The sequence below is a fragment of the Cavia porcellus genome, unplaced genomic scaffold (assembly GCF_034190915.1).
Source record: "Cavia porcellus strain 051 isolate PalLab524CR breed Dunkin Hartley unplaced genomic scaffold, mCavPor4.1 scaffold_23, whole genome shotgun sequence".
Lineage (NCBI taxonomy): Eukaryota > Metazoa > Chordata > Mammalia > Rodentia > Caviidae > Cavia > Cavia porcellus.
The window spans coordinates 28,770,590-28,797,251 of NW_026947506.1; the positions used below are offsets into that span (position 1 = coordinate 28,770,590).

Consider the following 26,662-nt stretch of genomic DNA (forward strand, 5'->3'; position numbering starts at 1 on the left):
CTGTTTTCCAGAAGCAGGTATTATAAGACTAACAGAACCCCCACAGCAACTTTTTAACCAGTGATGGCCATCAAATAAGGATAAAGATCTTTTTTCTCTCCCTCTTTCTGAGACAGCCTCTCACTATGCAGTCCAGCCTGGCCTTGAGCTCACTTTGTAGCCTAGGCTGGTCTTGAACTTACAATGAACCCCCTGCCTCAGCCTCATGAGTGCTGGAATTAAAGGCATGGGTCACCATGCCTGGCTAATGATCTTCTGAATGTACCAAGAGATCTACTTTAAAAGTTATGTGGGGAAAACTTTTATGTAAAGATTCTATTAGAATTTTTCTAGTATGTTTCAAAATTCTAGTAACATCTTTGAGAAGCAATACTTTCAAACATTCTGATTTTTAAATCCTTCAGCCTCTGAAATAAACAAAAGCATCTGCTAATTAGAAAAAATATTTACTTACTTCTGCATAGGTCATTAATTTAAAAAGTAAACAGATATGATAAAACATTTTCACCTCAATAAAAAGAAATTACACTGCCCACTTCCCCGTTTAGAAAGTCAGTCCCCAGAACTTGAAGGTGTACCTAGTATGAGGAAGCTGGAAATCAGCCTCAGCTTAATGTATGTATTACTGAGACAGTAACAGTTACAGGTGCACAATCTCCTGGATAGGAAAAGCAGCATTCACGCAATCTCCATGAGATTTACATAGTAGAGATGCCACTGTGGAGGTGGCAAATTCAAGCTGAAAAATTTTTCCTCTAACATATTCTAGTCTGGTGTATTGACTGTAGAGTATTCAGGACTCTGCACTCTATTACATCACAACATTGTTTATTATGTGAATTTTTTACAATACAAACAAAAATACAGAAATGCAATATATGGATACAGCTAAATGCAGAATGGTGACTTTTTCTCCTCAGGAGGCCATGATGTCCATTTCTAGTAAAATAAAGAGACTGTGTATAGGTAGAAACAGGTTGGTTGTTAGCGTCACGATTTGCCTAGAAATGAAATGATCTATAAATGCGTTTCCCCCCTGCTACTTACCATAAAGTGTAAAAAGGGAGCTAAAAGAAAGTTTTCTTGTTGGTTTCTACCATATGAAAGATGCTATATTCTATTTTAGCAGGGCCAATATATGGAAAATATCTAAATTAAATGTTATTACAAAAATGAAGCAGTAATGAGATTCTGGCTAAAGAGGGCACTAAATGAGAATAATATATACTTAAAAGAATCCAAAACAAACAAATAAACAAACAAAAAAAGAGGTTGTTATAAAAAAGCTCTAGGTGCACTGTAAGCATATACGTTTTTTTTTTCCATGTGTACTTTTAAACAATGGAAGTGTCAAAAAATAGGGTCAACTGTGTTAGACTAAATTACATTATTGTATAGGCTGCACTGAATGGAACCTCTGTATTATAATTATCATAGAGAAGCATAGTTTGTATCATATTATGGCAATTTATCCTCAATGAAAACCTTCCAGAGTCCTTTTATTTTGGAATATCCTGTAAACAATCAAACCACCAGAACATGATTGTACAACAGTAAAATGTTCTCTTGCATTAAATTGAAGACATCTGTTTAATAATAAAAAAAGAAAAGAAAATGTAGAAAGGTACTTAGAGCTGTTATTTTCTAAGTACACAACACCCTAGACAATTCAAGGCATCTTAATTCCATCAAGAACAACAACAAAAAAATAATTTTTGTCATGCTGTTAAATCCATCATTATGGATTTAAAAACTGGTGCAAATTGGTCAAACGGATCCAACAAACACTGATGTCCAAGCTGGCGTATTGGCAACTAATATGTAACTGGTGGTCAACAGAGAGTTTAAAAGATCTTTCCTTTCTTCTTGTTCTTTTCCAAGGTTCTAAAATGATGAAAGGAACACAATTCAGATGAGCAACAAAGGAGAAACATGAAAGACCACATGTGGTAGCAGCAGCTAAGCCCACTGACAGGCCTGACATTCAAACACTGCATTTGCAAAATTCACAGAGACTTAGAAAGAAAAAATAAGGCAATGTTAGCCTATGATAATATTTTCGTAGACAAATATCTGACAAAATTAAAGGGTAAGAAGGTTACACACACACACACACACAGAGCAAAATTCTCTTATTTCTTCCCAAAATGAAATAGCACAAATTGAAAAAGACCAACTGACAGTGCGCTCTGCCCTGCTGCCCTTGGCCTTCACATGCATCCTTTCCTCCTCTTTAGGCGAAGAGTGGACGCAAAGACAGTGTTACAGCAGAGCTGCTCATCTTGAAAGTGTTGGGCTGTAAGGGGGACACTATAGAATCTTCACAGGGATCCAAATGGCATAGTAAGAAAAAGAAAACTAGGGCACAAACAGTATTGCATTCTGTATCACTTAACAGGGAAGACCTGATTAGTTTCCTCCTTAAGATAGCTTAAGGGTATCTGTAACATAAGAATACAATTAAAATACTACCCTAAATGTAAAAAGACTTTGTAGCAGTGGCATTCAAATTTTGCATGCTAAAAACTGAAAACTGCTTTTTTTTTTTTTTTAATCGGTACCAGGGATTGAACTCACGACCATGCACTTGCAAGGCAGGCGCTTATGCTGCTGAGCTAAATCCCCAGCCCGAAAACTGCTTTTAAGTTCAATTACTGGAGGGAAGGAAGAAAGAAATCAATTATGCTGAGCTAACCAAAGAGAATGCTTGAAGCTGCTAAACTGTAACTTTAAAGATTGGTCATGAAAAATATACTGAAATAATACTGTCACAGTGCACTATACGAATCCATCCACACGACACCTACCTATGAACACACTGCACTAGGGATGCATTAACAGGTGATGGCTTTTTCAATGGTTATGTTTTTAAAATAAATAGGATAGCAATTCATCAACACACATCACTTAGGAATCTGACATTCATTACCTCGAAGAGTTTTGCTGTTCTAAAATACGTTGCTGAGCTTCCCAATTTGCTTTCTCTTCCTCAAACTGACGACGTTTTTCCTCTAATTCTTTGTGCTGTGCTTCCAAATTCTTTTTCATTTGCTCATGGCGCCGCTGGAGCTAAATCACAGCATAATATATAAAACAAAATTCTTTTAAGAAACCAGAAGCAGAAGAATGATTCATGTGGGGATTGCATGTGAAGAGCACAGTGCTGGGTCATTCTACTACAGGTTCACAGTACCATCTAGAAAGCATTTGGGTGGGTTTCTCCTGCTGCAGGATCTGCACCCAAAGGACCAGTGACCCAAGACAATCATCCTAACAAACAGGGAAAGAATCAATCTTTCTTGTAACAATCTTATGTAAGTGCAGCACGTTATGAAGGATAATTATTATTTGCTCCAAATATGTTGGAAGTTAGCAGAAAAATATACATTTCTTCCACTATTCCGAGGAGAAAACAGTTGTAGAATTTAAGTGGCTCATCCAAGATCACTAGCCAAGAAATGGTAATGTCAGGACTTGAACCTAAGTCTCGTAATTTGAGCTCAAAAAGTGGAGAAAGGGCAAGAAAGCTTTTCCTGTGAAACTGCACAATCCTGCATCTCATCCAGAGGTACTGAATTAGAATCTTGAGTGTTAAGTCTGGATTTTCAACAAACCCCAGTGATTCTAACACAACTGATCTTTCCTATTCTGCGAATTAATGAGTAACAAGCTGTTAGTCGAGAGGTGGGAAACACACAGGTCACTACAAGATCTAAGGGAATATTAGGTGAATAATATCACTAAGGCACAGAACCCACCTGGCCAGCACGAGCCTGAGTGCAATTCCTGGTATCAAAAAACGAACACTACGAATTTCACTATTTTCGCTAAGACACTAGTCAATCTATTTCTCAAGAAACCAGCCAACAAATAAGATTAAATCCTATTATATCAAATACCCAAGGTTTATTCAAACTCTTCAGTTGTCCAGGAACTATATTCTACTAAAGACTTATCAACGAGTTAGCATCTTGAATTTCTGTTATAATTTCATATAATTTATTTTGTAAGTCCATATAAAGTGACCACATCTTTATTACCATTTCAAACAATTCTTCAAAAGAAAATCACCTAAGATACATTTATGCAAAGATGGAAGTCAAATCAAAGGTGAAATCTTCCTCACAGCAAACTACTAAGAAAATAAGGAAGTAAGAGCAGAAGAAAACACTTCTAGTTATGAAAAACTGCAAAGGAAACAGACAGACCCAGTTCACAGCCGCAGTCACCTTTGCAGAGGAAGGAAAGATACAGTGAGGGAGCAGAGACTCCAAATGAGTGGATGTGGTTCCACTTTTGAACCTGGGAAGCATGCTCCCAAGAACTCACTGTTTCTCTCTCTCTCTCTCTCTCTCTCTCTCTCTCTCTCTCACACACACACACACACACACACACACACACACACACACACGCATGTGTAATTAGCTTTGTTGTGAACAACATCTAACTAAAAGTACAGGTCCTAATCATCTTATTCTCAAGAAATCCTTGGGGTCAGGTGAGTTTTTGAGTTCATGTCACATTTTCCACAGCCACTTATGTTTTACAACTGGAAAGCAGGACGGTCTTCCTGTCTTGTCTTAACAGTGAACTGCTGAGCTGAACTGCTGGCTTAGGACTACGCAGTACTGACCAAGGTAATGGATCCTCCTCTGATCTACCTGGGACAGAGGGTGGTGAAACCTCTGCGGGGTGGTGGTGTGGATGGAATGACTACCACACACGAGATGCTTAGCACCATGCCTGACACACTATGCCCTCAAATTATTTCTAACAGAATGGATTTGAGATAACTGTATTAAACAAGGATAAAAACGGTTCTTCAATTTGTAACACATAAACATTAAGATGCATCCTAAAGTATCACCACAAGGCTGCTAGCGAGCACATCCTGGCTGAAGTTGGGTAAAAGAAGAGGCAGGCTGTGGCCAGAGGCCCAGATGAGCAGACAGGATGTGGCCCAGGCCTCTCCGAGCTCCATCTTCCCACCCTGTCTCTCATACCATCTTCACCATTTGCATGATCAGGGCCAGTCCTGAAGGGCCCTGTAGCTACGGTTCCAGTTATTTATTCATACCATGAACTCTCAGGAACTGGTCCTAAGCTATGTCTGTGCCAAATGTAAGTTAAACCATTTTTAGATTTTCAATGGAATAATAACTTTGGAAGTAAATCAAGTCAGCTCTTAATTAGTGAAGTAGTAAAGACCCAGTAGATTTAGGTAACAGGCTGGTAAGAAAAACAATAAACTTGATCTCTTAAATTATCATTTTAATACTTGTGATTATTCATAGCCTACTAGCATTGTCTGCCCAGTGCCAAGGAGTTCCTGAAAAGCACAATGCTTTTAAACCAAGAGGACTTACTCCTCAGCCCTGTTTAAGTACAGGGCAAAAGCGACAACAATGATGTTTTTAAAGGACCTTATAGGAGTCCAATAATGAAAGAAAGTTGTCTCGAGCAAAAACATTTCCTCAAAATTATTGAATAATTTTTATACCACACACTTCCTCCTAAATGAACGTAAATTCTTTTATGTCCTTTGTCAAAAGGTTTTAGTATTTTCTATACCTAATCATGAGAGCAATGAGCTCAACTACAAGATCTTAATTTTCTTTTAATGTATCTGAGTATCAGCAGAGTCACACAAAACAGGGATCCCATTAAAGATGGTTAATATTTAGGATGAGTAAGTTACACGCTGAGATCACTGGGCTTTGATTTCTACTTGGGTTTCCCCGCAGTTTCTTCGGTTCTCAGACCTCAGTGGGAACAGCTGCCCAAGGGAGTCTGCCGAGTGCATCCTTTGCTCCATGAGGGGATCATGCCAGGGCTTTCTGATCCTCATCTGCCTTGCTAGTAGGAGAGCCTGGGGACAGCACGCACATCCGCCAAGAGCCTGCTGCTGACCTTACCAACTGAACTCCACACTGCTAGGAACAGTGGGTCCACCCTGCCCCAGAGCAGGGAGTCCCCTTGTCTCCTCTTGCCTGGGCCTGAATTCAGTTACGGTTGTTTCCTTCTTTTTCACTTACAAATAAAGCTGGACAATTACCATCACCTAACACTATTTTATATTTGTATAGTCACATGGAACTCTAGTTTTATTACACTGTTCATACTGAAGTATATTTTGTAATAAACAGTGCTTGCTTTTATTTCTCCATTTTATTAGATTAGAGCGCTAACTTTGAAAAAAATGCATGCAGAAAATTACCTACACATGTGATCAAGGGGCTGCCCTTAGCATGTAATAAGAGGAAATATTAGAATGATTACCTCAGCTTCCGAGTCCTTCAGTTTTTGAACTTTTTCTTTGACCTTCATCTCAAACACCTGCTCCATCTCCATCTCCATTTTTTTCATCTTGGCTACATGCTCCCTTCTTTCTTCTTCCATCTGTGCGAGAGGACTCCTGGCGTGAACAGTAAGAATAATCATTAGCTGGGCACAGTGTCGCATGCCTGCATTTCCACCACTCTGGGAGGCTGAAGTACGAGAATGCTAAGTTTGAGCCAAAGTTGTGCATCTTAGTGAAACTCTATCAAAATAAGAAATAAAAGCACTGAGCGTGAGCAAGGACTGGTGGCACTTGCCTATAACCCTAGCACTCTGGGAGGCTGAGGCATGGGGATCGCCAAGTTTGAAATATCTGTACCACTTTAAGTGACGAGAACAGAGATTATAATTTTTATAGAAAATGGGTAATAAATTCTTTAGAAACTTTATAAATATGTTTAGAACTCAGAATTTTCTTCTATCAGGTTTCATATCTAACTTTGAATTGTAGTGAATTATGATGAAAAAAGACCTAATTTTTCCAGTGACAGGGCCCAAAGATTAAGGTTTTCAAAGGTTGTCTAACTCCATGATTCCCCTCAAACTCCTAAAAATACCCTCTTAGTCTCTAGAGAATACTATTTTTGATTAATAGTCTTATGATTGAAGATACACATTTAAGCAATTTTGATTATCAAGTAATACAGCTGTGATTTAAAAACAAAATTTCTAAGCGCCTGCCTTGGAAGCAGGCAGTCGTGAGTTCGATCCCTGGTACCGATAAAAAGGAAAAAAAAAAATCCCAAAATTTCAAGGTAACACACTTACTAAATAAGCCAGTGGAGTGGTGCATTCCCGTAAACCTGCTATGCAAGAGGTTTAGGTAAGAGAGCCACAAGGTTAAGGCCAACCTGGATTATTTAGCAAGACTAACCAGCTGGGTTAGTTCAAAAATAACATCTGGGGATGCAGCTCAGTGTGAGGACCTGCATTCAATTCTCAGCACAACAAACAAAACATATGTATCTAAATATAAGTAAAATTAGAATTTAGAGAGAACTGTGACTTTTAAAAATGAAATGTGTATTCCTACTTATAATAACCTATCTATAAAGCTGATTTTATTTTATCCTTGGGACAGAACCAGCAATTCATATAAAGAATTCATAGTAATTAATCATGAAAAGACTACCTATCAGCTTTCTAAGAGTACATCTTATCACCTGAATTATTATTTAAGTAGCTCTCAGGGGAAAATAAGACACTGCAGAGAAACATGGCAATGATGTTTTGGAATCTATTTTTAAATTTAAAAATTAAAAATCTCTGCAAAGTGCTTATGTCTTTTTGGAAAAGAAACTGTTATAGACTTTTTGATTTAACACACTTAAACCACACTAAAAGCCACAAAAAAGGGAAATGGGTAACTTTCACAAATTAAGGTATATGCTGTCATCAGTAGTTCATGGTAAACTGTTAAAGTTATTTAATTAATGTCCCATATTCTGTTTGTAATCATGATTTCAAATCTTCACAAAAATAAACAGGAGGTGCAATTATCTTCTGACAGTATGTCCAAAGTTCTACACCTATTAAATATGTGCACTTTCAAAAGAAATTTGCACTACTTGACATTTGAGATACTTTTTTAGCCTTGTAAAAATACCTGACTCCTGGCCAAATGAACTGCTATTCAAGTAATAGGAGAAAATGTTTATATTCACCTAAACTGGATTATTGGAAGCCTTTCATAAAAAAAAAAATTTTTTTTTCAAATCTCTTTTAATTTTAAATTCATTAGCACTCCACTTTTAGTGCCTTTATCAAAGTGATATTGAGAAAAATGTTAACACAAAACTGTGCTTTTAGTGCAGAAAATACAGGAAAAAAGATCACTATTTTCTCATCACATTTACTATTTTTTTCTCCCAAGAAAAAATTTTATGAGACAGCTGGAAAAACCATTTAAGTTATACTGTTGCCTGTATGCTTTTTATTGGGAAAGTCTTCGCTCAACAGATATGCTAAAAGCTTATAAACCTAAACTTGTCAGAGAAATTAACAGCAACCCTATCAATGAAATAAAAAAAGTCTGGTAAAATGCAAAGAAGGAAAAAGGCTGTAACATAACCTGAGTATCAAACAAAATCTCCAAACATGTAATTTAATTCCTTGTAGGTTCTCTTCACGGAGTAGAATTCTTACAAATACCCGTAAGTCCCCTGTTCATGCACCCAGTGACGGAAGCAGAGGACAGGCCCACGAGGCAGGCCTTGTGAGGTTCCACACAACCCATGTGTCCTTCACCTGTGCTCATAGTCCCTTCTAAGGTGCACACCAAGCAAACAGACCTACACACACATTTGTGCCAACACTTAGCTACTGGTATTTACATAAGCTGCAGTTTTTATACAGAAATTTCCAAAGGAATTTTATTTCAAGAGATTTCAAGGGCTTTTTTCCCCCCCAAATTTCTCCAGAAGTTTAGGAAACAATAGTTATCAATATTTTATTTTGCCAACTGAGAGCATTAAAACCACAGATAAAATTCCAACCGCTAACATTATAGTTTTTTAATGAGATGAATTTGAACAAAGAGTAAAAGATATAACCAAATAAATATAGTGTTTTGGAAAAATTTTTAGGAAAAAATCTTTTTCAAATTTTGTTTGTTATGTTCTCCCTATGCTCCTTGGGCTGGTCTTGAGCTCCTGAGCTCCAGTCTGTACCTGGTGATTTTCAGAAAACTGTCCTTCTCTTTAGACATAAACCTTGTCATATACCAAGAGTTCTGAGGATCAGCCTTTGGAAGCCATAACTTTCAGTCATTTCTAAGAACTCAGTTACTAGAAAAGCTTTCCCAAGATGATAGGTGGAAAAGGTTACAGAAAATGGAAAAATCAAACCTGTGCCAAAGGGGTAATAGAGGTACCCTGGCCTGGAGCACAAGGTCAACAGCGTTAAGTGGTGCCAATCACAGACAACAGTTTAGAGAGTCATCAATCAAATGTGATTTTAAGGAAAAGATACAGGAAGATCAAGGAAGAAAGAAGCAGATTAGCAAGAACAAGCAGCTCTCCCTTTGCTAGGGGTCACGAGACCTACATGTGGACCCAGCCACCTTGATCCCCTTTCCTTAACAGCCCCTGCTCAGTCCTCTTAGACACAGATCACTTTCTGTGACTTCCAGCCAGACTGCCATTCTCCACACAGAAATGCACAAGACATCTTTTCCTTTCAAAGGCATCCAAACCTTATGGCCAGTACATTTTGCTGTTTGCCTAAAATTGACACAGAATATATTAATCTACTTGCTTTTTAACTTATTTTTAAATTTAGCGTGTATTTTATATGAAAGTGAAATTAGTACTTTATGTATACCTATATTGTATATTACCCTATAAAAGTTTATTTACTTGTAATATGAATTTTGAGTGAGCTCACACACATATTTGTGAATGGATGAATATTCAGATTATATGTGTATGCATGTACAGAAGTACTGAGGGCAGTGAAAAAACGGGTGCATCAGCAATCAATACGCAAACAGATGACAATTATCAATTTTGTTTTTCTCAAATTATCCACAGATGCACATCCTACCCTTGGATACCACATAAAAAGCAGTATTCTTTAAAAAATGGTACCACTACATTTTTTAAAGGGACCAAAGAATCTGTCTAGTGATTTTAAAACTGAGGATTCTACATGAGATCTTAAGCACAGGGAGTTTTGAGAGAACCAACTTTTAGAGGCTCAACTTTCAGAAGGACTCGTGCCTACAGTTATGGCCTGTAAATCCCCAGGTCACACAGCCCTCCTCCTGGTCGCACTCAAGGCATCTCCTTCAGTGATGAGCTCGCCGCATTGTGCACCCAGAAGGTAGCTCAGCCTCTCAGTATCAAAGTGCTCGTATTACGGGCAAAATGCAGTTTTAGATTTTAGAAGCGTGGTGTTTGGGACAGTAGGGAGCCTCTGAGCTCAGCTACACAGTAGAGTGGGGTGGTGGAGTGACTGCAAGTTTTTTTTTTTTTTTTTTTTCATTTTTAAAATGACTGCCTCAGGGCCAGGGATACAACTCAGTGGCACAGTGCCCATCTGGCAAGCACAAGGTAGTGAGTTCGATTCCTAGTACCAAATAACTAACTAACTAACTAAATCAAAATGACTACTTCTTCCACTCTAGGATCCTCCCGATGTCAACCCTGTTGTCCCTGGTTCAGTTCTCAAGGGACACATCGCCCTGAAGGGAAAGCCCCTGAGACTTACGGAGAGCATGGGGAGAAGCCTGAACTCTCACTGTTATACGTACTGGAGAGACTAAGCATTAGTGTCTCTTTTTAATTATTCACAGGTCTGTCACTAGCTGTAAATACAGGTATCTTCTATCAGTTAAACCACCATCAATTGCTGATACTGATTCTTTAAGAGAATTTAGAATGTTTTCTAAAACTGCTAACATTTTCAGGACAACAGAAGGTCTAACCAAGGGTTAAACTTCTCTAAGTGACATGACATTTAATGAAACAATAAAAAGCTAATTTATCAGATCATAGCAAATGCCTATTTCAGTCAGAGCCATTCACCAATTGCTTTAATCTTTAAAAACATTTATTTTTCTACTTATTATTAACATAAAGTACTATGCTAGTTCCTGGGGCAATTTCTTTTAACAGTAGAAACTTCTTTACTGACACAGGCAAAGTTAGCCATGATTCATCTCATTTAGAGACACATTTCCAAAAAAAGAGATATTTCCTATAGAATTCTTCTTATATTATTTCTACATTTTTAAAAACTTGGGTGATGGTTTAATCAATTTAAACCCAAAAAGCAAAGTTTTATAAAAAATATGCTGAAGAAATTTTAATGATAGTCTAAATTTTATTAATTTTAGTAAATTAATTTACTAATTTTTTCCTCAACTACTATACCTGTACCCAATCACAGGAACACCCCAACAGCACAACTTTAAGTGTTTGTGTCCGAAATGTAGGAATTACTAATTTATGTCTAGAAATCAACATATGTTTAAATTTTAAAACTGAGCAAATAAGTGTATTTAATAAAAAATATATTCTGGTAGTACATTTGCTTTTAAATATAGTATCAATGGCTTTGTATATGTTTTTCTTTTAAATACTTACAAATTCTCAAGTTAAGGAAAATGCATTTAAAGATTAGGATTTGATGAACCATATTCTTTTTTTGTGTTACATAAAGTTGTTCAATACAAATTTTTCCAACAGTCAAAGTCATTCAGTGAACTTAACCTCAAATCTTGTGTTTAAAGTAGGAAAATGGTTTTCTATGCAAGTATACAGAGTACTGAGTGCTATAAAACACTGTATTATTAGTTTAAGAAATATTCTGTATTTATACATAGCCCTTTAGGACTTTTTCCAGTGGCATATAATGCCCAATTACAAATGTGCATTATTTAAAACAGTGTTCATTATAATTCTCATTTTCAATAATCCCAAATAAAGGAAAAATGGCACAGGCACAAAAGAGCCCTACTACTTCACACATCTTTTGTTTAAAGGTTTTCGAGACAGGGTCTTGCTGTGTAGTGCAGGCTGACCTTGAAACTCCTGCCCCCGTCTCTCAAGAGCTAGGGTTATAGTATGCACCACCACATCCAGTTCACACATCTTTGCAGCCATCACAAAGCACCTCAACTGGAGATACAGCTCAGTAGGGCAAAGTTTCAGGCCCAGTGCCCACCCATTCGCACACCAGCAGAAGAAATCCAGGTACTGAAAACAGTCCCTGGAAACACACAGCATGAACACAGTGGCAACAAAACTACATTTATTCAATTATTCCTTCTGTTTGATTCTGTCCTTTGTTTCTACATAATTTTGGCAAAAACACCTCCAAAATCATTTGCTTAAAAAAGCTTGTACTACAGGTAGAATCTGTATGTCTACTTTTATTAAATAGGATACAGGAAATTTTATCTTAAACATAATGTAAAGTGGGGTTTAAGGGATCTTGGTAATAACAATCATCTTTCCTTTAAAAAAAAACGGAATTGCTAAAAGGTCCATCTGATTCCTAACTGGGATTCTATTGTGTGTGCAGTGCATGAGTTAGAAAGGCAACAGCAAACCAGAAAAGAATGAACAACTTACCGAAGTCGCTTCCTACTAGTGTGCACGGAGAACATTATCCAAGTGTTCTAATGGTAACAAGCAGGAGTGAGGAGTGTGACACGGGACGGTGGCTGTGGCAGGAACACTGCCTGTGCTGCAGGAAAGCACCTGTGTACTCACTTGGTAAGCTGCCCTTTGTTCTTGTTGTTGTCCACTCCATTGTAAGTGACAGCTGCCAGTTTTCTGCTTCTGTAGTTCTCATAATGCACATTATTGGTGACATCTTTCAAGTCCTGCATGTGCGTCCTGCCATAAACAGCAAGAATTTCCTTCTTTTAAAAGTTTTACCAAAATAAAAAGTTCATTCTTAAACTTACACTCCATGTGATATTTTAGGAGCCATCAATCACTCAAAATAATTACTAAAAGATGAAATTTCTGCAGAAGAATGTTTTCCTTTATGGTATTAACTTGTATTTGATTTTATTAAGAGATTAGAGCTGGGATATAGTTCAGCAGCACAGCACCTGCCTAGCAAGCACGAGGTCATGAGTTCAATTCCTGGTACCACGGGGGAAAAAAAAAAAAAAGCGAAGAGACTAGATTAGCTACTACTGAGGTTCATAAAATCTTTAAGAAATTGCTTTCCCTTAAGCAATTACTAAGGAAATAATACCAGAAATTTTACTAGGTTAATATTTAGAGACAATTAAGCTCACACAACTGTTTTCAACCTGAAAAATCTTAATTTAGTGTCAATGTTTATTCAAACTGTCCACCAAATGTGCTATTGTGGTTAAATGAAATGATGCTTTCAGCATTTCCATATATAAAATCAGTACACATGTATCAGCTACACATGCATGTGAGATGACTATGGTTCCTCAGTGGCGGGAGATGCTGAAGGGCACATGAGCTGGCCTTTTACCAGCACACTGTTCTCTTCCTCTACAGCTAAAGAAAGGGCTGTGCAGTGGGAAAGCAAGGTACAATGTGAAAATGACCCTTGCTGACTGGAGACGGGCGTCCCCGCCTGGAGGCCCGAGAGCTAGTAACAGCATACAATGTGTTCCCATGGGCACAAGGCAGCTCACTCGGCTCCCGCCTGTTTCATTACCAGCCACGCCGGGTCCTCCCCAGGGCCCCCACTGCCTGTCTTCTCTGTCAGCAGGCAGGTTTCCTCAGCAGAGGAGACTGGTTCTGTCCGGGGTGACCCAGCATTTAACTCACAGTCCCACTTCTGACTTGCAAACATGCCTTTCCTTCAGTTGTTTCCCCTCACTTTTCACAATAACAAGAAGAGTCTTGCCCATTTTCCATGCCTATTTCAGTATTTATTCATAACACAAAGTGTGAGGACACAGAGATCAGTGTCTCTTTATACCCCTGGCCATTTAACCTATTTTGTGCTTTTGCTGATGACTTAACCTTGAAAAAAGAACACAAGTTATCTCCATGCAATATTTACTTCATTGCTAGAGTGAAGATGACAATTTAAACTAGCTACATTTGTAAAAGCAAAAACCAAAGCTATCTAACTCTAACTTTATTAGGGCAAAAATGCCTTGGGCTATTTCAGACTTACCTTATCAACATATTTCTTAGAATTGTAAAATCACAATGTTCACCATTTTCAACTGTAAGAAAAAAATTCACATACATTATTGCAAATAAACCCAGCCTTTTCAAAGAAAATTTCACAGGTTCTTGGAAGTGAAAACAACGAGACAGTATGTGGAACTGCTCAGATCAACTTTTCATTAAGTGTAATACTATTTTAGTGCTCAAGAGAATGACAGATAATTGCACAATAGGTATAGTTACATAATTATAAATGTATAGTTAGTTTCCACCTTAGTATATCTTCAGCGATAATTTCATAAACGTAATAAATGAGCTCTGTGGAAGGAAACAAGTTTGAAAATTTGGAAGGGGAAAGCATGCATTTTTTCATTATTGGCAGAAAATGTATTTATTCTTTTTTTTTTTTTTTTTTTTTGCAGTACTGGGGATCAAACTCACAACCTCACACTTGCCAGGCAGGTGCTTTTACCACTGAGCTAACTCTCCAGCCCGAATGTATTTATTCTATAACAAAATACATTTTAAAAATTCAGCAGTGGAGGTAAGGGGAGAAATCATTTTATAAAAACCTTAAGCGATAACCCCCTGCCCTTCAAAAGGGCACTCAAGAACTGTAAGCTACTTCATTTTAAAAATTGTATCATTAATAGGAACATTACTTGGGATCTGGGGAGCATAAGGCCAGAATAAACTAGAGACACAAAACAATCAATCTAGGGGCAGACTTCTAAGGGACAGGTAAATTATAAAGCCTAAGGCTAGCAAGGGCAGGTTCCTGGGTAGGACAGAGCTGGGCACAAAGGACACCAGGTCAGTGGAGGGGAAAGTCACTGAGAAGAATAGCAACAAGATCTTAAACATTACAGAACTGTTTAAAATAATACCAACAAATAGCTAAAACAATCATGAGTCCAACTTGCCAGACTAATCAGGTTAAGTCAATACAATAAATCTGAGGAAGCACATCTGTTGCTAAGAGCACTTCTAAGGGTTGGTATTACACCTAAGATTTAACTAGTATTTAAAACTCTTTACAAAACTAGTAAAGAGTATCTTTAATAATACAATTTGTATTCTAAAAGCTGAGGCAGGAGGACTGATATGAGTTCATACTAGCCTCTACTTACTACACAGTGAGTTCAAGGTCAGCCTAAACCACATAGCAAGATCTTGTGTGCCAAAACAAAAAATTTTTATTCTAAAAATGTGATACCAAAATATGACTTCTGTCTTGAGGAAAAAAAGATGGTGAATATTTTAACTGGGCACACAAATGTTTGCCATCTGAGGGCCCCTGACCTGAGATGCAGATGAAAATTTCTCCAGACTATTCTGTATCAAAAGGTTCATTCTCTCCTTTGGAAGGCATTTTAAGAGGCAGGTTAAAAAAAACTCCTGAATTACAATATGTTTTCAAACAACTAAACCAAACCCAAACAGAAACTGATTTGACGAGGTAAGGACAGAGGAGGAAGCAGTGACAGGTTGACTTCCAAAATACAACTTTAGGATTTAATACCTACTTGCCCAAATCAGTGGAATATGGGGTCTGAAGAACAGGACTGTACTTATAAGGAAAATGAGACTAAAGGAAAATGAAATCGGAGCTATCCCTGAAAATCTAGAGTAATCCAAAGAGTATGCACCATACTGCACCACTTTAATATAAACACAAACCTTTAAATACAACTATGTGATCTCAGAAAAAGCCACTCACTGAAGAAAACCTTACCTTCAGCCACACCCCAAGGGTACTGCCTTCCTCTGACCCTCTTGCCATTAACTTCAATGATAGTGTTGCTACCCACCACAGCAAGAGGTAAGCGGTCCTAGAAAAGAAAAGCATTCAGGTTCACAGACATCTCCTAGTCCTCACAATTCAGGAATAACACGAAAAGGGACATCGGTCAAAAGAATGGCAAGAGAAACTCCTTTGTCAAGTTTCTACAGTCATTGTTACAGGCCAGTCAATAAGTATTTAGTAAGCTGCCAAAACATGGTATTCAGTGAAATGCTATTACCACCTAAAGCAAACAATGATAAATTATATCTTCTCTGAAATTTTCAAAAGAATAAGACATGTGCTGGTCAAATTATTTGTATAAAAAAAGCATGCCAAAAAGCTAGGGGGAAAGTGATAAAAAAAATACAGTGGCATTGAGTGGGAAAGGCCTGCTGACCATAAACCAACTCTACTAATACTGGGAAGCAGGAAAATATTAGATTTGCTAAACTATCTTTGGAAACTTCAAAACCAAGTGATACTCATTTGTTCATACTCAACCAAGGTAAAACCTTTAAGAATTCAAACCGCTGCCAGAAATATACATGTAGTCATTTTATAAAACCTCAGAAACTCTTCATTGGTCAGATATAAGTACTTCATTAATCCCAAGATAACTAGATTTACTTAAACAATGTCATCATTCAATACACTGTTTTTAGGGCCAGGCATTCTGAGAATGAGGCAAGAGGATTGTCACATGCTTAAGACCAGTCTAAACTACACAGCCAGAGTCTGTCTCAAAAAACAAAACAACAAAATGCCACATAGAGTTGGCCAAAAAAATATATGTATAATTGGGGGCTGGGGATTTAGCTCAGTGGCATAAGCGCCTGCCCTGCAGGCAGGCAGTTGTGAGTTCAATCCCTGGTACCGATAAAAAGCAAAAAGATCAAAAAGACCAAAAAAAAAAAAAAAAAAAAAAAAAAAAAAAAAAAAGAAAAAAAATATATATATATGCGTACTTCAGTTTGTCATATTAATAAACATCCAGAAGCTAACAGCATCACTTTGAGCACCTCTTAAAAGAGGCTAAAAATAACTTGTATTAATCTCTTATGTCTCAATAAATTTAGTACTAATATATTTACAAAAGTTTTCCCTTTCCTACCGTATACATGTTTTTGGCAGACTCTGTGAATGTGTATGTATATATATACATGCACGCACAGAGTTTTTAGATCCAAGATACTCAGAAACCATAGGAATTAAAATAGAAAAATCACTCTGGGGTAGAATTGTGGTTCAATTTTTATAAAAGGACAAACAAAATACATCTCTGACTCTTACAAATTAAAACAGTAACAGAATGAAACTTCTCTATTATCTGGTTTCTTAAGGAGAAAAAAAAAAAGTGTGTGTGTGTAACGCCAGTTAATTGAAACCCATCTGACTGTTATTCATCAACCTATTCCATGCCTTGTATGTTAACAGTTAATCAACAAAGTTAACTGCAAAGCTGAATTCAGCATTACATAACTTCATTTATTTTGAAAGCCAACTACTTAAAACAATGGTATTTTTGATTTTTCCTGTGGATAGCCAAGTATGCTTTTAAGATTAGAAAACATTTTAGTTTATGTATAGGATGAACTTACCTTTATCTTTTTAACCAGCTTATTTTCTTCTTCATCATCTGTTTCTGGAAATTCATATATTTTAATTTTATGTTCTTGGATTTCTTTCATTATCTAAAACAGAAGTCACAGTTAGCAAAAGAGTACCACATAACCAGTATATTAGCCCTCTTCTTAATCAGATATTCCTTGGATTCTTAAAAACCTTAGTTTCTGACTCATTACTGTTTTTCAATGATATAGAACTGTGATCTAAAAATTAAATAAAGTTATTCTTTAAGCCATAAACTTGATATATGAATATCAAAACCTATTTCAGAAGTTTTGAAGTCATGGTTATCATGCCAAGAATTCCAAAACACATTTAAGGTTCTACAAAGGGATCTTTCCAGCTTGTTTCTAATACAATGACCTTAAGTTATCTAGTTACTAGATCCAAAATTATTTCTCTGGACACAACTCATCAACTGTTTTACTTAACTGAATCAACAGGGCTTAAAGTCACCTAAAAAATGTTAGCAAGTCATGGCGAAAGTAGTTATAACTAAGTACAACATTGGCTGCAGGGGGAAAAATTTACTTTCTAATCAGAAAAATACCCTTGAATATGCACACACACACACACACACACACACTCACACACACACACACACTCACAAATCAAAGAGCATATGACTCAGACATGATTGAACAAGTTCACAAGGAGAAAATGTGAAAAGAGTAGGTAATAAATTCAAAAATTATTAATAATACAGAAAACCAAAGATGACAACTTATAAATGACACCACAAAAAGACCTAATTCAAATCATATTATCTTCTCAGGAATCACTTTCAATTCTGAATGGAAGTACAGGCATTCAAGTAATTTTTGACTGCCCAGCTGTCTGAACTCACAACAAATCTAAGGCCAATATATCTACTACTAGCTACCTTTCCTATACGTTTTAGAGAGTATGTTAGTCTCACAGCAAGGGGTGGTTCTTTGGGCAGCAAAGGTACCTTAAACGAAATGAGTTATGTGGTTACTAGTCAGAAGTGAACAAGTAAAAAAACAGGGCCACATATCTTTGTTTTATTTTATTAAACAATAAAAGTTTTATAACCAGTCAGAGAACAGTAACAGTTATTACACTGTGTATCTTTAGTTTCAAAGTAGGATTTTACTTACATAGAAGCAGCATGAAAGAAGTGACAAACTGACAACTATGAGATTGTCCTGTGAGAGCAGTGGTTCTAGGTCGCAGTGTGCATTACAATGATCTGAGTGAGCACTTCCAAAATAAATGCTACAGACTCTTATCTACAGAGCCATTCACAGAGATCAGGCCTGACAAATCATTTTGAAGACGGTTTCTAGGTGATTGTGATAGGTACCCTGGATAGGAACCATGCGGACTCCTTGGAGAAGTGTGCACCAGCAAACACAAGTCCAGTCCCATAAAACAAAGACAGAAAGGGAAAAAGAAAACCTTACAACCACTATACTGTGACCAATTTAGAAGCATAGGTCATTACTTATTCATCTTTTTGATCTTCAAGTTATCAGTTCAAATCCAAAAGGAGATACAACTCAAGATATCTCTCAATATGTGATTGGTATTTGAAACTTAGAAACCACATTATAAAATAAAAATGGGAATAAAAATGTAAAATAGAGAAACAGACTCCTGATGGAAATATTAAGTATATTAAAAACAATATACAAGACATTCTCCAAATTTATCTGCATGTAACACAACTTCAAAGCAAACAAGTTTTTTCTTTCTGCAACACACCTCAAGATACTGTATTCTAAAATTTATACTAAGAAAGGTAAAAAAATATTTTACTACAAAAAGGAATGGATGCTAAAGTCTACTTTTAAGTATGATACAAAGCTGCTGTGTTTTAAAAAAGATAACACTGGTACAAAATGAAAATAGTGGTACAGAAAAGAGTTCCATAAATTGTGCCTAATTCTATAACATGTGAGATATAATAAGCTGAACACAAAATGAAGAAAATCTATCTTTAACTCAAAGTGTCACTGAGGTAACTAGACACTAGTTTAGAAAAAGCTTAATAGTGTGTGTGCATGCATGTGTGTGTATACTGCATAAAGTTCAATGAAAAAAATTAAGACATAAATAGCAAAGAGAAAAAAGAATATAGACTTGTGAAAATAAGACAATATACATAATAAATACCAATTACTTACTAGTGCTCAAAGACAAACATTTTGAGCAAGATATTCACAAAAGAAATTTTGAAAAAGGAACAGTAAACCCTTGCATTTAAAAATGTTCAGCATCCCTGAGAAGTAAAATAATTCTACAGGGTGTGAGGGAGAGGAGGCAATGGGGTTATAAAAAAGAATATATTTTAAACAGGATAGCTGATGGGCATGGTGGTGCACACCTGTAACCCTAACACTCGGGAAGCTGAGGCAGTTGGATCGCCATGAGTTTCGAGGTCAGCTTGGGCTACACAGTGAAACCCTTGTTAATAGGCTTCTTTAAAAACTGACAAAGTATATAGGTCTTATGATACTAAGAGCTTTCAGAAGAAAACGAAACATTTTCAAGAGATATTTGCAATATAATATAAACAATGCAGTGGAGCCTCAAGAGACAGGAACTGCAACATGTTACAGTAAAAAGAATAAAAATTACAAAGTATGTGAAGAGTAGGAAAAGTCCCAGAGTTAACTGGTTTTGCTCACCTGTTTTTTAAACTGTTGGCACTCCTCCGGTGTGAGTGTGTCAGCTTTGGCAATCAGTGGGATAATATTCACTTTCTCATGCAAACGCTTCATAAACTCAATATCCAATGGTTTAAGCCTGAAATACATAGTGCTGAATAAGACTACAATGATCAAATTGGGGGACAGATTTTTTAAATCCCCAATGATCAATGAACTGCAGTAAACTACCTTACTTACCAAAAATGTTCCCTTGGAACATGCACTGGACCAGTCAACAGTTTCGAAGAACAGGACTTTAAGAAGCATTAGAATAGCTAAGAAGGCTTTCTGATTCCTGCCAATGAACTCCCTGGTCATGGGAGTTTGGGCCTTGGAAAGGAATTGGAAAAACCAGAACTGTCCTAACAATTTCTTGTATTTTAGCTCTATATTAACTACTAAAATTTTGCAAGATTTTTTACATGAAAAATGGTCCTTCTTTATCAACTATACACTCAGTCTTGCTACCAAGTATTTTTTTCAACAAATGCTCAGGACGATCTCCAACATCTCTCTGCCCATTTCAGCCTGGTGCTCCACCACCTGCACTTCCAGTCGTAAACACTTCGACTATGGTGCTGACCACACTCACGTGCCCATTACACTGCGTCTGCCATAACTGCTTCACAGGCTCTTTCTTCTAGAAGCCTCAGAGCACTTCTCAGGATCCTCTCTGTAAGCTGGTCCCTGAAAAAGGTGCATTCCCCTGAATCCTCCAGTAGGCTCTGTTCTCTTACTACATTCTGTAAGATTATGACGACACCAGACCTCGATTATTCTGTAAAATTCCTCCATCTTTACATCCAGTCCAAATCTTACTGTGAAATTCCGGAGTTGTTTTTATCCAGTGGATGTGTTATTGGGATATTCCTTGGGATTCACAAAGTCAGAAGCTCGCTCTGAACCTCCATACTCTCTTTTATGCATCCCATCTCAGTGAATGATACTACAATCTACCCAATGACTCAAGCCTGAAATCTGGGATTGCTACTTTCAAAGATTCACCAAGACCCATTGAAGGAAACATGTATGTGTACACTCTGGCACCTACACCACAGTATCCATTTCCATTACTTTAGTTCTGGCCACCAAGACCTCTGGAATGGACAACTGTATATGTCTTTCCGTTTTTACAAGCCAGCCACAGTGCAGCCCATGATCAAGTCATTACTTGAATGAATACCACACTGAAGGCCAGATTCCTCAGCCAGCATGGCCTACAAGCCTTGAAGACGAAGCCTGTCCAGCTGGCTCACTTGTTAGCATTGTTGGCATATCTTTTGCCACATTCTTCTGAACTTACACTTCCCTGAAAGTGCTACATTTGAAGAACTGGCCACAGGATGAGACCTCTCCCTAGAACGTTCTCTAATCCCACTGTCTTCTGAACCAGGCTGATTCCTATTCCCCCTTTTGGCTCTGGCTCCAGTTTTGTTTCCAACTCTCCTCTAACTAAGACTACGATGTTTTCCTTGTCGGTCACACATTTAATGTGTGATACGGTAATCACTCTCCTATTTGTTTTTTCCATCTTTTCACTAAAAAAGCATCCCCAGTAGGGAGGTTTGTACCTCAATGATCTATATCCTTAGCACCTAGCAAAATGCTGAAGAGGTGGTGAGGGGGCTTAAACATACGGTGACAAAAAACTAAACTGTTATCATTTTCTTTATGTCCTTTAGGAAGTTTAAGTGAAAAACAAAGTCCTTCTATTTAGCATATTTAGGGGACTAAAATTAAGGTTCTCCATGAAGGTAATAAAAACATTTTGCATAGGAACAACACTCTAAGGTGTTACTCCTTTGTGTGTGTGTGGGGGGGGGGCTGCTGGGGATTGAACCCAGGTCTTTACATGGAGCTACATGTCCCCTACCCCTTTTAATTTTTTCAGGCAGGGTCTCACTAAATTTTCTAGGCTGAGCTTGAATTTGGGATCCTCCATCTCAGTCTCCCAGAGTAGTAAGGTTATAGGCATGCATCACAAAGCCTGGCTAAAGTGGCATTCTTCAGCTTTTATAAAACAATGAAAAGCATTTCACGGGTGAGTAGACTTAGTAATTAGGTTGCCTAATATTTTTTTAAAAATAGAAATAAACATACAGCTACAATTGGGAACAACAGGTCACAGAGTTTACGGAGTCTGAAGAATACAAACCACGTATAGTGGCACAGCTGACCAGCACAAAAAGGGGAAGAGGAAGGAAACAAATATGGAGAAGTCAGATAGATAGCTGACTCCTACTCCAACTCTCCTGGTCTTGAATGCCCTGCAATTTGTTACAGGCATTCAGAGAATAAGGGCTACTTATGGAAGAGAGATTATGGCAAGAATAACTGCACTGTCTACATTACTTTAAACAATGTCCTGAGCTCACCAGTATTAACAGAAAAAAAAATTCTATTAATCTCTATGAATTAAGTTCTACCTCTTGTCATCTATCGCTATATACACTAAATACAGAAGTCAATTATATAGCCAATTCAATCTCAGGTTTCTAAATATTTACAGTTGTTTTTCCCAGTTTACACTCATGAAAAATTTAAATTATCAATGCCTCAATAAATCATTATCTCATATGCTTAGACAAAGATTTATATGTTTTTATAAATTTATATGCTTTTATAAATTTATATCTGTTTTTATAAATTTAAAAAGCAGGATTCAGTTCACTTAAAATTTTAGTAAGTGAAGAGCATTTAATATAAAGGTCAAATCCAAGTTAATAAAACTTATATTTAAAAGCAAAACAGGAATTGTTTTGTTATTTAAACCGAGTATTTATTCTACTACCTCAAACTTCTAAAGAGAAAGACATTTAAAAATAATCACAACAGGTAATCAAGAAAAACAACTTCTGAAGTATAAAACACAAGGCCAAAGAACATTTAAATCAGTTTAAAAATTAAATGGTGGGGTGTGGGGATAAAAACCTAGTAAAGTCTTGATATATGCCTTTTTAAAATAGTAAAACATTCCAAAGTTTATATAATGTTAACAGCAGAAAGCATTTAATTCACATGCTGATTATAGATACTGGTTGAAAATTTTTCTTCAGTTCCTTTAGTTTCATGTTTTCAACAAACTCAATGTTTAAATCTTGTTTTTCAAAAACAGATATTGCTTTTTAAAATTTTTAAAAGATAAATTCACATTCAAGGAAAAATTACTGCAAAATAAATGACAAATATTTATTTCTAAGGGAAAAAATAGCCTTAAACTCATTGAATGACTGATTTTTTTTCCAAGTGGCAATCAATATCAAACTATCAAATAGGATTTTAAACTGGGTACATTAACACACATCTGTTATCTAAGCACTGTGGGAGGATGTGGAGAAGGAGGATCAAAGTTCCAGCTCTACAAGCCACTGTGGGTGGAGGGGCACAGTGGAGGAGATGCTGGGATGCAGCTCAGTGTCAAGGCCCTAGGTTCCATCTTTGGTACCACAGAAACAAGTGAAAACACCCTGCACCCAGTGACAGCACGTGGCATGAGGCAGAAGGAACTGAAAGTACACTGATGGGCACTGATTAAGTCACAATTCTATAAATCAATGAACTAATCACAATTAAAGGGTAACAATCAATATTTTTATTAGGTAAATGCCAATCTACCTAAATGGAAGACATCTCCAATTATTCTTCCACTGATTCAAAACAGGTAAAAAGGAATCCCCAAACAAGATAAAAGTCATTTACAGGACTGCATGGAGTCTCAGTCTGTACGAGAACTGAAGAGTTATATAAAAGTGGGAGTTCTATATAAAATTCAGTGTCATATTCTTTCTTAATCTATAGCATCACATACCAATGGTAAAACTTTGTTCCATTCCTAAAAATAGTTAAGCTGAGAAACTATTCAAATGCACATTTTTATACAAGGGAACGCCCATCCCTTGTGACAAACAAGAAGTGGCTCAAAGCTACTACACATCATTTGAATCACAGAAAAAATTTTTTTCTTAAAAACAACAAAAAATCCTTTTATTTCCCATGCAATTTTAAGAAATAAATTTTCCCCAGGGGGACAGGAGGAATGTGATTTCATGAGAATTACTAAAACTTGGAGAGAGTCCAAAAGATATAAACTAACTAATTTCTATTGACGTAACTATAGATTGAAGATTTCACAGATGACTCCCAGGAAAAACTATCAACAAGTTAAAATAGAATAATTAAAAGATTTAAAATTCAAGAAGCAGCTATCTAAGTACTCATAAAAGACCATACAATGTATCATATTTTTGAGATTAGTTTTTTGAGCTTTTTACGTAGACAAGTGATATAAATATATAAATTTCTCAGAATACTACAGAATATTAGACACAGGTGAAACATTTTTCACCACTCCAATCTGACACTGCAAAAATGGTTAACTATATAAATGACTCCCTTTATGGTGCACCAATAAAGTGAGTGATACCGGGCACCAGACCATCTCGCCATCTAGGCAAAAATTGGAGACAGAAGCCAAAAAAGAAAAAAGGGGGAAAAAAAAAAAAGCTAGGCTTATGAGGGAACCAGTTTTAATCACTATCATTTGGATGTTAGATGACAATGCTATTTGGTCTGACACTAGACCACACTCCATTCCTTTTGGTGGAGAGACACGAGGTGACTGAGTTATGACAGCCATTTCTTCTAAGAAGGATTCAAGAGTAATAATGAGAAACATCTCTAACTAATAATGACATGTACCTAGTCAAAATGAAAATGGGTACAGGCAGTAACAACAAAGGGAGTACAGGGTACCTACTAACAAAAGTAACTGTCAGACTAGCTTACATCTAGCTACTTAAGAGGATGGCACTATGACATGAAATTAAATGGTGTGATGTTGAACACTCAGGGAAACAAGAGTCAATATACTTGATGAAGAAAGAAATGGTGTGAGAGAACACTGGCATTTAAGCTCTGATTATCTTCTCAACCACATCACTACTAACACACTGGAAATCCCTAAAAGTATGTTTAACCCCACAGTTACTGCTGTTCCTCCTTATCCGGTAGTTCAATGAATGACAAAGTAGAGTTAAACCAACACGAAAGTAGTCAGGTTGAGACCTCAAGTCATGCTAGAAAGATGTTTTCCTATCATGAAACAGGTGAGATCCTCAAGCATGAGGAACTAAGGAGCAAAATCATTGTTAACTTGCATAGGATTTTTAAAAGGGTCATTCCAACTCATTTCCACATAGAATTTGGTATTTTACAATTGGACTAGTTATGACTCTATAGTCATCAAGATTCTAAAGATGCACAAACAGCAGCAGCAGCAGCAACAAAGCACCAGAAGCATCAAGGTACTACTGACCCATGTCCTGAAGGAGCAATGAAGTATAAACAACACTGCACCCTGTTATCAGGCATCTGGCGTCTGTTCACTCGCGATTCTGCATTTAGGTAATCCTCAAATTTACTATCAATGTAGTCGATCACAGGCTGCCAGCTATAGAATGCAGACAAATGAGATGATTAAGTCACAATTCTATAAATCAATAAACTAATCACAATTAAAGGGTAACAATCAATATTTTTATTAGGTAAATGCCAATCTACCTAAATGGAAGACATCTCCAATTATTCTTCCACTGATTCAAAACAGGTAAAAATTATACTACATAAATCTTCATTATTTGGAAACTTTCAAAATCAAAGAAAATGAATTGTTTACTGTCAAAACACAGCTGATTATTGATATATTATTTGCAGCAATAACTTTACCAATGCCAAGATACTTTACAATGTGAAAACACTTAATGTTGTTTCAAATTTCAAATGAAGAGATAACCTCAAAAAGCTCACATGAAATTTTTAAAAAAAATTTTTTTTTTGTCTTTTTTGTTTTTATCAGTACCAGGGGTCGAACTCACGACTGCCTGCTTGGAAGGCAGGCGCTTATGCCGCTGAGCTAAATCCCCAGCCCCATGACATGAATATTTTAGTTGTTTTAAAATTGAGAGAAAATTACCTCAAAAGCAATGTAGAACTCAAAAACAAAACATTTGTATATAAAATACTAACAATATTGCTTCAGACTAGAATTTCATGGGTATATAATATGCTTATAAATTATGAAAAAACTGAAGACTTAAAAATTAGGTATATTAGGATGTGACATAATTTATACAAATAGATAAAACTGCAGAAAGCAAAGTATTAAAATTATGAGATTATATCTAACTTTACTGTTCTAGAATTTATCTTAAAAGTTTATAATAGGTATTAACTCCACTGTATAAAAAAAGAAGTGATACTACAACATTTCCAAGTTAAGTGGCAAAGATGGCACATGGACAAGTTCAAAGAGCTGTGCTAGGCAAGAAGTTTTAAAATGTTAAGCAGAAAATACCTAACCTCCCCAGTACCCCAAATGCCCTGAAAAGCCATAAGGATAAACACTTCTTACCAATTACTATTATCCACTGCATCTCCAAATCCTGGGGTATCAACTATTGTGAGCAGCAACTGAACTCCACCTTCTTTGACTAAAACTTTGGATTGTTCCACCTGTAAGAGTCATTGGTGCAGATGTTAATACTCATTACACCAGTGGTTTCCCAACAAGGAGTATGACAGAGAGATACTCAAGTTTATCAAAACCTATCTGGAACAAA

At 36.6% G+C, this 26,662-nt stretch overlaps 1 protein-coding gene across 3 annotated transcripts in view; it reads right to left on the bottom strand.

The window, feature by feature from the left end:
- Positions 1-811: 811 nt before the first annotated feature.
- Positions 812-26,662, bottom strand: part of Septin7 (septin 7) — a 63,636-nt gene continuing 37,785 nt past the window's right edge. For all 3 annotated transcript variants that reach the window (XM_013152658.3, XM_063233968.1, XM_063233967.1), the window contains exons 4-13: positions 26,455-26,555; positions 25,360-25,494; positions 20,025-20,142; positions 17,343-17,435; positions 15,694-15,790; positions 13,963-14,014; positions 12,558-12,683; positions 6,280-6,415; positions 2,930-3,069; positions 812-1,884 (exon numbers count right to left, since the gene is read on the bottom strand). In XM_013152658.3, coding sequence (XP_013008112.1) covers positions 1,845-1,884; positions 2,930-3,069; positions 6,280-6,415; positions 12,558-12,683; positions 13,963-14,014; positions 15,694-15,790; positions 17,343-17,435; positions 20,025-20,142; positions 25,360-25,494; positions 26,455-26,555 — 1,038 coding nt within the window. In that variant the 3' untranslated portion in view covers positions 812-1,844. The remainder of the gene's footprint in view (positions 1,885-2,929; positions 3,070-6,279; positions 6,416-12,557; positions 12,684-13,962; positions 14,015-15,693; positions 15,791-17,342; positions 17,436-20,024; positions 20,143-25,359; positions 25,495-26,454; positions 26,556-26,662) is intronic.